Consider the following 17441-nt stretch of genomic DNA (forward strand, 5'->3'; position numbering starts at 1 on the left):
TCAATAGTGACATTCAAGTAGAAGTGTTGTATTAATCTCATTAATTGTCATGTGTAGCTTGAAGCTAATTGTAGTTTCTCCGTTACCATATACGATTATATTTCATTGTGTATTTTATCAAATCACATAAGTTTGTAAGAAACTGTTTAATTTTCCAAAAATATTTTTAATTATAGTAATATTATGTACCACATGCTGATCAGAGGGATGTAGGTGGGATGTAATGCCAGAGTAATGCAAAGCCACAATTTACACAACAGTGTTCAGATCATCTTTTTCCTGACAAAATCAATATAATGCAATATTTCTATATGCTGAATGTAAGCTTTTCCATATTCCAAGCTTGCCTGCTGCACTGGGGACATCACATGCATGTGCGAGTCGTGAAAACTGTGATAACTCTAGGAATTATTTGATAAATCTAGGAATTATTTGATTGATGGATTTTAAATCAGCGGGGTTGTGGCATCAAAAGTAACTAAGCTGTTTTATGGATTGTAACTGTAATAGTATTACTGAAATCTTATTAGTAATTAGTTAGACTACTAGTTACTGCAAAAAGTAATATTATTGCAGTAACTAAGTTACTAGTAACTAGTTACTGCCCAACTCTGGATATATATTTGACAGCAATATTCCTCTGGTGACATTTATATGCATGTTGTTTAAATGTCCGTCGCTAGATGGCGCAAGGCTCTATTTTATTGTATGAGTTTGCATGAGTTCAAGGTTGGGTTACATAATGTCATCATGGGAATTCTTTCGATAATGACATTAGGACATGCTGCAATTAGATGGGAGTCATATGCAGTCATAAAATAACTCTATATTAGTTTGTCGTGGAGAAAATTAACTATCGTTTCACAAATGCAGTTTATCAGTCCTTCGCAGTATGTTGCTTTCCATTCACCTCATAATTTTGACATTTTAATGATCCCCTTACAGAGATAACATTTCAACGGTTGACATTTAGAAAAATGCAAAAGTTTTCCAAATCCTGTCAGTTATATTACAAACACATTTTCACAGTTTCTCCGTAAAACGGACACAATAATTTGCGTAAATGTGTAAATGTTTTAGTTTTTCCTCATACTGTACCAAGCAGCACACGTTCCCTCTAAACGGCATTTCTGATTGGTAGTCCCGAGGGCAAAGTGGGCGGATTTGGTGACCCACGGGATGACGTGAGAGATTTCTCCACATTTCATTGGCTACTCACGACGCCCATCAAACTCTGAGGCCAAAGCCCAGTTGCTTTGAAGCGGCAGCGAGCGGAGAGAGGCTTCCGTCTCTGGGCTGCGGAAACTACCCTGCGAAAGCCAGCGAGAGTGGCAGTGATTGAGGAAAGGAGGACCGCTTTACTCGAAGTCTCGGCTCGGTTAGATATCCATTACACAGCATCTTCCTCTGATTGAAGGAAAAGGCCTGCGGAGATGGGCGACAAGGCGGGGACCAGGTAAGAAGCAGTTTTCAGCGCAGGTTCAATTTAGACTTCTTATTTAGAAATCACGATATCATGATCTCACAGCCCAGTTTATGAACAACAATCCCACCGAGCCTCGGAGGCTGGAGGCATGGCGTGGGAAACCTACTAGTTTATCTGAGTGAGGTACACGTTTAATTTGTAGCCTACTAACTACAGGATATGCACTCGAAGCAAACGCTCTCAAAAACATGATCACACTGGACATCTTCTATACTTCACCCAGGGTGGGGTGACTGACCAGCACGCTACAGCCCTGCTGTGTTCTTGTCCAGCCTCGCATTTGAAATCTCTTCGGAGTGTGCGTAGGAGTGCGGCATTTAGTAGTTTAACTGCTCGTCTTATCAACTGTATCTGATGTTATCTTGGTGTTTGAGGACCCAAGTTGTGACTGATTTTTTTTTTTTTTTTCATATTTATTCGCTACAGTAACAAGCTCTTACTACGACAGGTTATTTTAATCCTGCATGACTGAAAATGAGCAGACAGTTTATTATTTTCCGCCCCGCTGCCAGAAACCGAAAAGTCTGTCTGTCGCACCCAGTGCGAGAAATTCCTGCTCATCACTGCACGCTCACTTCCTCAACTTTCAGAAAAGGCCTCGACGTTTCCCGTTGCAGAAAAACGGTGGGGTTTGATTTGTCTAAAATCTCATTTTAACACCTCTCTGTGCATGTCTGACTGCAGATCAGGCCCTATAGGCGCAGTGTAGATAGATAGTCGAGTCGTAGGCGACCATGTACGTGCGCTGAGTTTGATGAGTAACCCAGCAATTCTCTCAGTTGTGCCTTCAGTTCTGCTTACATGTCACGGCTCACACCATCATGAGAGGATACCCACGGGCTTTCTGCCTCCTGTCTACATTTTGGGCTTTAACAGAGGGTTGCATGTTGGTTTAACGTATGACACTGTACTTGCACAAAACATGCAAGAGGCCCTTTTCATATTCACATGTCATGTTAGTTTTCTTAACCCCGCAAGCCTTTTTTTTTAACCTTTTTATATATATATATAAAAATATATATAACAGAATACCTGCAAAAAATGCATATTAATATCAATTGTCACTCTATAGCAGGGCTGTCCAAACTTGATCCTGGAGGGCCGGTGTCCTGCAGAGTTTAGCTCCAACCCTAATCAAACACACCTGAAGCAGCTAATCAAGCTCTTACTAGGCATACTAGAAACTTCCATGCAGGTGTGTTGAGGGAAGTTGGAGCTAAACTCTGCAGGACACCGGCCCTCCAGGACCGAGTTTGGACAGCCCTGCTCTATAGCACATCTTCTAATAATATGTCTTATAAGATGATATTTAAATGCTTAGTTTTATGATCAAAGCTCTGTAGTTTTAATTGTGCACATAATGGAATACAATACAATGATGATTGAGATAATGTTTTGTAACTAAATGATTTTTCTTTAAAAAATGTATGGTTAAGTAAACCCTGTTAATCCCGAAATGTCACTAATACCTTCTTGCATTGCTTTATAAAAATCATTAAAGATTCACAGCAAAAAGCATGTGTACCACGACCTGCAAGTGGACATTTTTAGAAATATACTAAAAGGTTTTTCAATCAGAAGTAAGATCAATCAGATGGCAGAAGGCATTGTGTGCAACAGGTTTTTCAGCAAAGTTTTGATGTTTAAAAATTATGGCATTAAAATGTTGTACAGAAGGCATTATAGAGATAAAGGGACAGTTAATGTTCAACCCTTACTTTACCAAACCTGTATGACTTACTTTCTTCTGTGAAACACAAAAGGTGTTGTGCGGAATGAAAGCCTTGGTCGCTATTCACTCTCACTGTATGGAGAAAAGATGCACTTGAACGGTTACTGAGGCCGACAGTTCCTAGCATTTTGCCAAACGTCTCCTTTCTGTGTTCCACAGATGAAAGTAGGTCATAGGGGAACGACATGAGGGTGAAGAAATGATGAAAAAAATATATTTTTTGGGAGAAATAGCCCTTTAACCTTATTATTTAACCATATTTCTCCACTCAAGGCTTAAATTTTTCCACTGAAATGCAAACTTTTGATTTGAAAAGAGCTCGAAGGAGAGCAGTGATTGTTAGATGGTTATTGTATTGTAATAAGATTAAATAGCATGGTTTTTGTGTGTGGGGAGCAGTTGTTCATCGGCCCACTACAGAGCAAGCCATGCACCGCAAACTCAGCTCATATTGATTGACACACATTCATAGCGCTGCAAAGCTGTGAAAGAGGCGTTTTATGTAGGTGTCATTGGCCCTTCTGTGCATTCAAATTAGCCTTGGGTAAATTAAAACTCGCTATCGCTCCATAATTTTTCAAATTTATCATACTTGCTATTTATAAACATATTTTGCCACCAAAGACCTCAACAGTGTACCCCTGCCTGTTGCTGTTTTTGCTAGGGAAATTCTGATTCATCCGCTGTCGTGGTTCACTCACTGAAGTGGTTATGGGGGTGTTGGTGGATCTTGCAGGCTTAGTGGTGTGTGGTGGTCTTACGAAATGAAAAGGCAAACTCCCCTATGTGTGTGTGTTGATGCCTTTTTAATCCAGTATAAATTTATGTTCTAGTTCTGTTTGATGTTTACACATTTTCCCAGTTAATTTTTTATATCCTTGTATAATTAACATCAAGTTAAAATCAAGTCACATCAAAGTTTATTTTTAAGCATTTTGCTTTGCTTCAAAAACTGTTAGTGTTGTTACAATGTTTTGCATTACTTTAATTTATTACATGAACTGTTAGGCCACTATAATTATTAATAGTTACCTTCCTTTAGACTCATTAGTCATCAAATCCTCTGTACACACAATAAATATATAAATGTGACAGGCGCGGCGGTGCAGCTTTCATTAAGTCACTAAAAACAGCTTACTCACGGATCATTTTATGTTTCAAGTCATTTTATTTCAATTCATGAATGGAAGTGATGTCCAAGTTGTTTACTTTGTAATTCGATTGTCATTTTCACCAGTTTGACCTACACAAATGATTTGCGGACTGTTTACGAACATGAGAGACTGGCATCAGCGCATAATGAACCAGTCACTGTGAAGTTGGCATTGCCATCTCTCACATGACTTTTCAGTAAGAACACAGTGAGTTTAAGGGAAGCAGACAAGAGTAAATAGCAGAAATGTATTAAAAGGTGCCACGTTTAGGAAGAAAGAATGTTTAGATGGACAACATGGAAAGAATAATGGAATACCCAAATAAGAAATATAAAAAGCTTTAGAGACAGTAAGGTGGAGTGATTTAAGAGTGAAAGCAGGAGGACTGCTTGCCTAATTTCCAACTTGTGCAGCTGTTTTATGCCTAAGTGTGTTTTTACGATTGCTCTTCAGTCCAATACCAATTCACAAGAGATGTGAGTGCAAAGAGTCATGAGTTATTCAAGGGAACTTGTCATGCATTGGGAGTGACTCCTCAGGTCACTCCGAGTTTGGTAATCACAGGGAATCACTGTGGTAAGACCAAAACAGGAAAAGTGGTTGGAAACGTTGTTTAAATGCAGAGCAAAATGTCATGTAGCTCCATACCAGTGTTTTTTGTATTTGCACCATGCTTGCGCAATATCCTGCTGAGTTGAACACTGATTGGGGATTTACTAGAGGCTGGTTAGAATATATTCAGCTCATGACATCTGCATGCTCAAACCCGTACTCCCCTCATGCTGTCCTCATTTTGTAGTGGGATTGATTGGTGTGGTCCATTAAATCACATCTGCATCAGTACATGAGCGTGACAAATTATTTTGAGCATGTTTTCACCTCTTCTCATGTTGTAATTTTCCCCTGATGTCATATCTTATACTTTGCCCTGTTTATTTCACCGTTCCACCTTTTTACTCTCCCTTTCATCAGTGATTGAATGTTTCAGTTCCTCTAGTTTCACAAGGAGTCAGTTTTAATGCATAGAAACGGAATATTTCATTTGTGCAATTACAATAATAGATATTTCACCAAACAAAACTCAGTATTTCCAAACCTGCATGACTTTCGTTCTTCTGTGAAATGAAAAAGAAGATATTTTGAATGTTTTTGCCCATAGAATAATCCAAAACAACATTATGGGCCCCACTGACTTTCTTTGGACAAAAAACACTTTTCAGATTCATTTTGTGTTCCGTAGAAGAAAGGAGGTCATACAGGTTTGGAACGACATGAGGGCAAGTAAATAATGTTAGATAATTCATTTTTAGGTGAAGTATCCCTCGAGTCTCATTGACCTAGATGGAAAGGGTGTTATCAATAATGGCACACAACATGGTCACAGTGTTGCTGTTGCCACCCAGGTTCGATGTACACGTGTGTGTTTATCTCTCACACACACATACACGCCTCTAATTCATCAGCTGATGGCTCCATTATCTCATTTTAAGCTGAAAGGGCAATTGACTGGAGACTATTTAAACACCCGTCTGCACTGATGGATTAAGTCTCTACATTTAACAGGCACCCGGTTCCTCTAACATAGTCTAGTTTGTAGACTGAGTTAACCTCTCTCATGGGATTGTGTCCCAGATGAATGATGTTCCGCTCCACTGGTTTCGTTTTCATAGATGTCTTGGGTTCTATGTTTGTGGAACAAGACCCCACTTGCAAAAAGGAAGGCTTATACTACATTTGTACACTTTATGATGATATTGGGTGGTACTTGCACACCTAAAACTTGCCACCTTGATGCTAGGTTGTTTTGGGTGGTTTCCATGAAGCTTTTAGTCAAAAAGTTTTGAATATTTTGTTCTGTTGATACAGTGCACTTCCCTTGTTCAGTGTAAATCGTTTACACTTATCGTAAGCGTATAGTGGAACGTAAAGCCTTTCAAACTCTATTAGTTTGCTATGGGGGTAACACATTACAAATAATGTGAGTTACGTAATCAGATTACTTTTTTCAAGTAACTAGTAAAGTAACACGTTACTTTTTAAAAACCAAAGTACTTAAATCTATAGAATTTGTTTATTGTCTTGCCAGTTCTGAACTTTCTTATATAAAACTTACTTATAATATACTTTTACTTAAGAAGCTCCATGGTTTATTATGCTGTCATCCATGTGGTTTCCAAAGATTAGAGGTTTGAGCAGTACTAATATTGTTTCTTGTCTTAGCAAGCACATATAATTATATAAACAGTCTGACTTTCTCTAAGAATAACTAAGTTGCAATTATTGTCCGGAGTATTTTCCTGTGCATATAAGATGTTGTGAATCACTTTACACTGTCCCCTAGGCTCCTATTAAGGAAAGCTTGAATTCAGAAGAATTGACCAGTTTGAGTTCCCAATGGGAAGTGGTCTAGAAAAATACAATTTTCTCACACAGCACCTCAGCAATGGAAAAACAATAAAAATGGAGAAGCGTTCTCAGCTGGTTTCCTTTTTTTCCATTATATTGCTGTTTTAATTAGCAAATTGCTTGTACTTGACCTCTATATCTTTTTTTCCAAATAACTTTTACTTTGCTCTAGATGTGGGCTGTTGAAAGTAAGAGGGAAGAGCTCTTTAAAATAGGCTGTAATTACGGGCGCTAGTGCACACTTGCTCTCTGACGCCACGCAATGTTTGAGCGGTTAGCCTAGTGTCCTGTAAATTGTCCACGTGTGTAAACGGCTGACAGGTGATTAAAACCAGACTTCCTTGGCGCTTCCCATGGCTCCATCCGCAGACAACAGTGAGATTGATTAAGTCTCTCTCTCTCACACGTTTACTATCTCCATCCATTACTGTGTCTATTTTTCTCACTACTGTCTCTTCCTGCTGGATCCTTTCCCATGGTTTGATCTTTTTGCATTTCAGACATTTGCACGATCACTATCTTTGTTTAACTTTCTTGTTTTTACTGCACACATGCCACCAAATGTGAGAGCCCATTAGTTTGTCATGTGGGAGGATTTGTTGACTGTATGATTGATGAGTTTATTAGAGCTTGATGTTAAGCATTTCCTGGTTCTTGTCTCCAGGACAAGTAAATGATTACTTTCATTTGTTTTAATGTCCCAAAACTTTTTATCAATAGAGCCTCAATGCAGTAAAGTTATCAAAATCGGATCGTCAATCAGCAGGAATGTGAAGTGAACTATATAGGCAATTGTATAGCATTACTTTTACTGCAAGGGACATTTTTTTTTTAGACCAAATTAATGTTCATTTGTGATTGCTGTAAAATATAGGAACTGTTATAATAACTACCAGAAAAAGTTATTTCCACTTTCCATATCGCTCTGAAACGTTCCAAATCTCTGAATCCAGTAGTAATAATAATAATAATAATAATATAGATGATGAAAACAGTGAAATAATAATATTCATTATTGTTAATAATAAAATAATAATGATACAATTATTGTTGCTGTTGTTAAAAATAAATTATGCAAAACTAGATTTCTGTCATAATTTCATCACTTTCATGCAGCATTGAAAGGTTATTGAGCCCTCAAACCATTTTCAATTCATTTTATTTGCCTGAAGAAAGACTTTGGAGAAGTGCTGTCATCCTGTGTTACATTAACTTTGTATTTATAGCTTCACTAATTTGAATATAATCAGTCTGGAGAACGGTGTATAAGCAGAAAGAACTAGAATGCTGATTATTTTTGGGTAAAGGTTAGTTTACATACTTGGCCACACGTCACGTCCTTTCCTGTCCTTTCCTTAAAAAAATATCTTTATGTTCTGCAGAGGAAAGCCATACAAGTTTGTAATGAATGACGGAAGTATGAAAAAATGGTGACAGAATTTTTTTTATTTTTTCTATGATAATATGTTTGTTTGTGCTGCCTCTGTGCCTTTTTAAAAAAACAGGCAACCGCATCCAGTTTAACCCTTATTTATTTAATTTTTTTCGTGATTGTCCTGAACAAGTGTCAAAGTTGAGTCCTGAGTTCATATTTGTATTTATGTAAACCATTCGTACAGCCCAACCCAATGCTGATGAGCCGTGTCTCAAAAAATCCTTATTTGTCTAGATCCAGAAATTTCATCCATGCTCCATGTTAATTGCTGGGCATGTTTTGACTTAGGCTCAAGATCTGTTTGAAACACTCTTTAGAGGGTATCTACAAACCACATCTAGTATAACACTTTCTTGTTACAGCACATTGCATAATATTTCACCGCTGATTAATTGGCTTCTCCCTACACTGCATGATATTTGAGTAAACATAAAATATAATATAATATTGGTGCAAAACTCTGAATAATACATCCATCTGCAGTACTTCTCAAACCTATTGCAGTTTCCATGATGATCTTGCTGGATTTCTCGGTTTCTTCTCCTTTGCTGAATCCTGTTTAGGTCTTATAATGTTTGTAGTCAGTGTAGTTACTCAGACAGCAGTTGGGGTGCATTTAAACAGGCTATGTATTGCACAAAAATTCACACTGAATATTGCAGTCTAATAATTAGAGTTTGTATTAAACAAACAGCATCAAGGGTCAGAGTGTGATGTTTTGTCTGAGTCTTGATTTTGTTTGTATTTGTGAAATGATTGAGTTGACTCCTCACATGCGCCCGGGATGAAATTGTAGGGTCAGAAGGCTTGGGACAACATTTCCTGACAACAGCATGGCTTACACTGACTACTGGAATATATTTCCATAAACAAGGGCGTGAAATATTTTTCATACCATATTTGTCTGCAAGTTTTGCTGTTTTCCTTGTCCTCTCTTGAGCTAGAAAAACATGCAAACGCACACAGAGTCAGCAGGCAACAGGAACACACGCAGAGCGCCGTTGACGCAAGCTGCATGTTCAGGAAGGCAGCGAATGCATGACCCGTGCCTTTCTCACCTATGCACTCACACTGCTTGCACATGTCTTTTATGTGCATGCATCTTTCTCGACACTTTTGCTGTTTCATTCTGAACTCATCATTTAGATTTTTCCCTGGCGTATTCATGCCTGTACACGTGAGTTATGACAAGACATTGTGCTGCGGCAATCGTGCTACCCTGAGGTTATTGAGTGCGTTTCTGAGAGGGAGACTTCAGGATGATACTGAAAGGACTTTATTATGGGGAATATGCTTAATTGTATTCTCATAACTCGTGACATTTTTGTTTTCCACTGACGTTTATAAATCATTGGACAAGCCAGACAGAACTGAGGAAGCTGAGACCCGCCGGACAGCAGCTTGCTGATTCAGTGTCACCGGTTCACAGTGAAGTGCACTAACTAATGCTGTCTACTTCCTGTTTGGTGCTTTTTGTTGTAGTGGCAGTAGTGTATAAAGTAACTGAAAGCCACACTTAAGTAAAAGTACAGATTTCTTAGCAGAAAATGACTTTGGTAGAAGTTGAAGTCACAGTTTAGAATATTACTTGAGTAAAAGTCTTAAAGTATGTGATATTTATTGTACTTAAGTACGAAAAGTATTTTTAAAAAAAGTACTTAAGTATTGAAAGTAAAAGTACAAGTAAATGCAAAATGGAAAAGAATCAAATAAATATATATCGTAGTAAGTAAATATAAGTTCATACACGGCTTGAGTAGCAAGATTGTATTCAGTTCCTTTTTTTTTTTCATTTTGTATTATTGGGTAAGAATAAGAAGCACTTCATCCGGTACTTAGTGTCTTTTATTCCATCATAAGAAAACATTTCTGGAATCTGCATCTGAAATGGCGTTTAGATGTATTTACACAGTTTAAAGTCCGTGTAAAGACAATTCTGAGAATTGTTTCTAAACACATTACAAATGTTAGAAATGTTTTGCTGAAACGCATTACAAAGACCCTGAACTATGTAGTACTTAATAGTGGAGTTATACCGTTAAACAGTTTTTCACAAATTCTGTGTTCAGGATTTTATGGGCGGGGCTAAAACGGTGGCTCGATGACGCAATGGAGCCACCGAGCGTGGCCCCGCCCCTAACACTATAATAACTACGCTGAGAGGTCAAGTTCTTAGTTTGTCTTTTTGAATGTCTGTGATGTTAGATATTAGGGATGTAACGATTACCGTTTTGACGATAAATCATGATAAAATTCCCCACGGTTAGTATTACTGTTTCATATTTTAATTATCATTAAAACCGTATTCGATTACCACGATTTGAACAACTCACGATAAATAAATACTGTCCAGCATAAAGCGCAGTTTTAAGCAGCAGAGTAGTTTCGTTTTGAGTGAAAAGTGAGTGGAAAAGCTGGGAGGTTTTTATGCAAATGAATTTATGAATTAATTAATTATATGAATGTACCTCTGAAGGTTCTGAATGTCTTCAGAAACGATTCGATGGCATTTTGTTTTCATCTTCGCTCCATGTAATACCTAAAGGAGGTGTTCTTAATCGCAATACTGCTTTGTCCATGGAGTTTACGGGAAACTGCTCTTATTCAGCTTTTCTATATAAAGCGCCACCTGCTGTCAGAGAGTGGATTTACAGAGACTTATATTTACATTCAGCCTGTGTGCAGTTTCTGTCTGGCCAAAAACGGATTGAATTTGCATGCCCTGCTGTAAATTTTGACCGACTGGTGAAAAACAAGCTTATGGGGATTCTACACATTTAAACAATTCAGATAAGTTATCTAGAATTACTTTTGGAGCAGATAAAATGCATATAATCATTTATTAATCAATTGTCATTTTGACTTTATCCTTTTCTTTATTTAAAGGCTGAAATGTGAGATTTACATTTTTATGAAACTTTTTCAAAGCTTTATTTGGACATTTACATTAGATATTTGAACACGCTATTAAACTGGTGTCAGTCAAGTTGTCATTTAAAATCCGAACATCATTGGTCATGTTATTGTTTTAGTGATTATGCAAACAAAAAGTCATTTTATTTGTTGTTTATTGATTTTTAAATATAAAACTTGTAAAGTGATTTATGTGTCGGTAGTTTTTGAATATCTCCAGCACATTTTAACAATACCGTGATAATTTTGGTCACTATAATCGTGATGAGAAATTTTCATACTGTTACATCCCTATTAGATATACAGATTCTAGGCAGGGACGGTTCTAGAGTGAATGGATACCCGGGTCTTAGCCCAGACGACGAGAAGGTTTCAACTCACTGCAGCGCTGACACGCATCTACAGTTACATAACGAACTTGCACGCTTGTATGTATGACTGTATAAATCCAATTAAGCTACTAGAGGTAGTATCAGTAGCATCCATTCAGGCTGCAGCGGTATTTGACAGTTGAGAGAGACGGCCGCTTTCCCACGAGTGGGCGTGGTTTCAGCGCCGACTGTGAACACGCCCCCAGCGTTTGAGAGCAGAGTCCTGCTTATTTTTCAAAGATTTTGATAACTTATTTTAGTTTCTTGGCGTTTTTTTTTTATCATTCAAATTTGGCTGGGTACTTAACACATTTTTTTGTTGTGTGACAAACTCGGAACACATTTTAATATCACTTTACTCTGACTTTAATGTATCTTAGAAGGGACATGGATGCATTTAAACTGCAGTTACAGATGCATAAATAGGCCTAATGTTTTGTTTTTAACATAAAACTTTGAATACTGATATTTGAAATAATTTAAGACATGAAAAAAAAAAAGAAAACCGCCAGTAAGTGGCAGCATGTGACTGTTAATGAGTGAGTCATTGAGATTCAACCGATTCATTCATTCATTCATTCACAAAGCATTTGACCAAGATAGGTCTCTGCAGGAAAGTAATGGGAGTTACCAGATTGGGGTGTTTTTAGACCATGATGGCAGGTTTATGGGTGGGGATAGGTAAGGGGGGAACACTTTTTTTTTTTTCATTTATATGTTTATTATTGAAATGTTGTTATATGCATGTCAATTTTATTTAATTTCTTTATTTTCTTAAATATGTGGGTATATAGTATTTATAGAGTTGTAACTTTTTTTTAGTTTTAGTTACTTTTTCTTATTTGTAAGTCGCTTTTGGACAGAAGCGTCTGCTAAATGACAAAAGTAAGTAAGTAACATTTTGATTGCATGATTGAGAAACACCCTGCAGTTTGTAAACACCCACAAATTCAGAAATGCCCATTTTTGGTCTGCAGAGACCTCAATCTCCATTTGACTGTTAATGAGTGAATCACTGAATCATTTTTATCAACCGATTCGTTCAAATAGCTGATTCATTCAATAAGTAAATACCGTCCATTGCTCAGAGACACAAAACAGTGCTGTGATCTTTGTTTGGAACTATTTTCGTTGGCAATATTGAGCAGAAACTAGCAATATTATGTCTAAAATGTAAGTCACTTATTGCCTTACTGATCTTGTATAAAATGATTATTAATGTGTTCTGCTGATATCTGCAGAAAAAGTGTACTCTTTGTGTGATATAGATTAACTATTTTAAATGATATACATATAAAAAGCATACAGAAGCATTTTTGCCATCTATAATTTAGAATACCTGGAATTTTAATCAAATGAAATCATCCGCGGTTGTGCGCGCACTTCTTTGCACACGAGCAAAGGTGTTTTTAGGAGTCGTAATTTTCAATCGCCAGACCACTGATTCGTAAAACCTGCAGTCTTTGTTCTTCTGACTGTTTTGTAGTAAGTAACGAATATGCTTCGGGGAAATGTATCGGAGTAAAAGTATACATTTTAATTAGGAAGTGTAGTGGGGTAAAAGTTGGCTGAAATATAAAAACTCAAGTAAAGTACAGATACTCCCAAAGAATAGTTAAGTACTGTAACAAAGTATTATTACTTCGTTACATTACACCACTGTGTAGTGGTTGGGGTCGTTTTCAGACTAAAACGTCCAGTGTATTTGTGGACACAGATATTCAGGTTGTAAGTGACACAAGCAAATAAAATCAAGGACATTCAAGTGGTCTAAAAAGTAATTGAAAAGCATTATTGATTTTCCATTTCATATCGTTATGTAGCAACAAATATATTGCTTGCATTACCCCTTAAATGACCTGTGCTGTTTGGCACAAATATGAAAAGGAAAATAATAGCTTTTCGTAGTTCTATGATTCTGTAGTCGTAGATACTTTGTAGATTATTTATTTATTGATAGTGGAACTTTTCATATATTTGGAAAGGCCACTGTATCACATCAAGAAATATGTCTGGACATTTCATCCACTCTTGGAATGTGTGGCAAGCTCAATTTGGACATCGCAAGAAAAGTTTTCTGGCTATTAGCTGGATTGCAATCTTATGCAAAGCCAAAGAAATGTCATAGAAGTAGTCCTAGAATATTTAAAGAAAAAATTCACTTTAAAGATCATGATCCATTTATAATGTTATCCTTGCATTGTTCTCTCCTGGGCCTGGTTCTGTATTTTGCCTACTAAATTTCCACCTCACCGCAGAAGTATTTATTTGTGCTACAAACCAGTGTCTTTATTATTATGATAATAAACTATAATATGATGCTAACGAATACCTTTTTTGTACATCTTATTAACAGAAAGACACCGGAAGCCTCACACATTTGTTACAAATGGCCACACCCACTCGTGTGTTAAACGAGTGGGTGTTAAAATCTGATATATATCAGTTAATTTGAATGTAATGTTTTGTCAACATTGAATTTTTTATAAATTGAGGAATCATGATTTTGAATAGAAATATTACCAAACATTAGAATTAGAAACTTTGACATTATGCCAATGATAACAGAACTATGTAAACAGATGTGCCCCATGTCGGCGCACATGATTAACACAAAAATGTGACACAGGCAGTGGAATAGAAAAAAATGCCAGAAGATGGGAGTTGAACTTCTTTTAACTTGAGCCCTGTGTTTTTATAATGCTGTTTCATTACATTTACATTGTCGTTTAGCAGGTGCATTTATCCAGAGCGACTTACAAATGTTTCATGCATGAGGCGCTGCAAGAGACTCGAACGCAAGTCAAACGCGTCCATGTTTATGTGGAAAAACAGCACAATCGAATAAAAAACCTGTAAAGAACTACTACTGTATGTCTGATATTTTATGTTTGCATCATGGTGACAGGCTGAAAGCTGCTGTTCATAGTTTTTACACAACATTTATAGATAATAATAGTCTACTGGTGTTATACCTTCAGTCATTTTCAATTTGAATTTTTTAAACCATTTTCCTCGTATTATTTCTGAACATATAATATGCATAAGACAGGTTTGTACAAGATGTAGTTGCCCAGCCCTATTGTATGTAATTGCCCAGCCCTAGGTGGATATTATACGAGTACAAAAAAATAAAAATGATTTGATGCTTTTAATGTGAAGAAGATTTTAACAGCTGAACATGCAAGATAAAGGAAGTTCCTGTCTTTCTTTTTTTTTTTTCTCACACTGAGTTGCTGCTCGAAAATGTGACACTTTCCGCAAATGTGTTTCTCACAGTGAGGCCTCTGTGTCTATATGCTGTATGTCTCTCTTCTGGTGCTTTTGCAGGACTTGCTGCGTGTGTATATATGTCTACGTGCAGCCCATAGCTCATACCCTTGGTGGTTTCTCACACCTACACAATAAGAACAGGAAACGCACAGGCCGAATGAAGGAAGTGTGACCACCACATGATTAGGCAAGGGTTCTGACTCCACACCTCTCCTCCTTCCTCTCTCGCTCATGCGCTGTCTCTTTCTTCCTTTTGCCTTCAACTCTTTTTCAAATTTAATTTCTTTGCAATTCTCTTCCTTCATATATCAGGTTCCTCTTCACTTTTTTGCTGCGCTAGATATTCAAGTCTGCCATTCATTGCTATCATAGTTACTTTATAGTTAAATTTTTACTTTTTTGTTTTTTAAATTAAAGCTATTTTAGAAAGGTTTAAAACGTTTGACCTCAAATTTGTCCAATTTTTTCTGTTAATTGAAATGTTATCCCCATTATTTTATCTACTTGCTTATTTGCTTATTTTTTTCTGATGTGACTAGATGTAATATATGATTTAATTTGCTACATAGGTTTATTTTTCTCTCATTTCCTGGCTAATTAAACTCTTTATGATGATAGTAGTTATATAGAGTTAGTGTGGAAGCGGGTCGGGTTTCCTCGGGCTTGTGAGAGAGGAAAACGGGATCAGGGTGTATGTAATGATTCATTAGAGACCTTTCTTCCTCAAAGTGATCTGGGAATAGAATGGCGTGTGTTTATTAGCTGACATGTTACATTATAGGCTTTTTTTTGCTCTTGTATACTTCCCATACCTCTCTTTAAGAGTGAGGTCCTCCGTTTAGGGATGCTCCAGTATAGATCTTTCCAGGTTCACCCACTCTTGGCAAGCTAATTTTGACCTTGCAGATATGAAACTTAATTCTTTAGTGTTAAGGATAGTTGACCAGATGAAAATTTCAAGGGCCAATTAGCAGAGTTGTGTTTGTTGGGTACGACTGTAAACCACATCGTGTGAAAGTGTGCTGACGAGTGTGATATCTTTCACAAAGGTCGTGGTGTGTAGTGTGAGAGAGAGCCATCTTTATGTATTATGTGCCACATTGTTGCTTGCTGATTGCTGAAGCGCCACCATTTTGTTAAGGTCCTGTCACTATCTTTCTTTCTAAGGTTTTTTCTTCTTTTTTCAGACCTTCATTCCTTGTCTGAAGACTCTTCAGACAAGGAATGAAGGTCTGAAAAAAGAAGGCTTTTCAGTGAAGAGTCGACACAGAAAATCAGAGAGGATAAAAGCTAGTGTCAAGTTAAATATCTTGTCAATCTGTTTCTATTGTTTGTTCTAAGTTTTTCAATTGTGCTCTGCTTTTTTGTGGTCTCTGTAAAGATATCCTGAAAGAAAACAGTCCTTTTTTTGATGCACCACTATGATTTCCCCACTCACTCATTTTCAATCACTTGCTGAGCTTCTTTAATCTTTTGAGATGCCACAGTTCATCAAACGTGAAACGGATGGTGTAACTTTGGCAGTAGAAAGAGAATTGCTCAACTGCTGAAGTGTGGTGAATAAAATATAATATTGGTCATGGGTTTTATTCAGTATCACTTTTTGCATTTTAATTCAAGTTAGTAACTGGTCTCCACGAAATTAAATTAAATGTAGTGAGGTCAAGACTCATGGCATGAATTTTTGTGGGGTTTTTTTTCAAATTTTGAAAGCAGTGTCTTGTGCTCACCAAGGCTACATTTATTCATTTAAAATGAAAACACTAATGTTGTGAAATATTATTTAAATTTCTATTTTACAATTTAATTTATTTCGATGATGGCAAAGCTTAATTTTCAGCAGCTATTACTCCAGTCTTCAGTGTCTCTTTCCTGTCACTTCTGACCAAATTGAATGCATCCTTGCTGAATAAAAGCAAAAAATCTTACTGACCTCAAACTTTTGAATGGTAGAAGGCAGTGGCCAGTTTTCAGTGTATGCTGTGCAGTCTGAAGTACACTAGTACTATAGTGTTTCTCAGACTCAGCTGTCAAATTTGAAAAGACCTTCACTTAGTGTCAGTACATTTGAGGACAGTAAGAAAACACCAGACCTGAAAATGAGTAATAATGCGAATTATAATCAAGTTCAGTACAATTATGCACGTTAATGTCATAAATATAGTTTTATAGTCTTTCCTAAATACTGTGTTTTCACTTATCCCAGCGGTTCTGACAAGTGCAGTTTTCTCGCCCCCTCCTTTAATTTTCAGGGTAAATGGATCCTCGACTAACATATCCTGTTTACTTCACTACATTCAGATTCCTAGTATTTCAGAGGAAACCTGCAAGCACTTTTGCAATATTATTTTTATTTAATATGCATGGAATTAAGAGGCTACTTGTCACCGGTTTGCTACATGGCTCTAAGGCAATGTTTTATCAGTAGTTACACATTGACTGTTGCTACACTAACAAATAATTTTTAGTCCGTTAACCAAACCGATCTTCTGGCACAATTCAGTGATGTATTTTTACTCCAGTTTATGTTCACTATTTAAAAATCTTTAAATGTATTTCTTTAAATCAATGTGCCGAGGAATGATAATCATTAGAAAGATTAAAGAAACATTGTATATTTTGCCCGTCAGTTTTCCAGTGTTATCATTTACATAGTTTTTCTGTTTCCTGC

At 36.8% G+C, this 17441-nt stretch overlaps 1 protein-coding gene across 1 annotated transcript in view; it reads left to right on the forward strand.

Moving 5' to 3' along the window:
* Positions 1-1236: 1236 nt before the first annotated feature.
* Positions 1237-17441, forward strand: part of LOC306852561 (arrestin red cell) — a 46552-nt gene continuing 30347 nt past the window's right edge. The window contains exon 1 of the mRNA XM_079389486.1: positions 1237-1456. Within this exon, the coding sequence (XP_079245612.1) occupies positions 1434-1456 (23 nt within the window). The 5' untranslated portion in view covers positions 1237-1433. The remainder of the gene's footprint in view (positions 1457-17441) is intronic.

This window comes from Barbus barbus (genome assembly GCF_936440315.1).
Source record: "Barbus barbus genome assembly, chromosome: 1".
Taxonomy (NCBI): domain Eukaryota; kingdom Metazoa; phylum Chordata; class Actinopteri; order Cypriniformes; family Cyprinidae; genus Barbus; species Barbus barbus.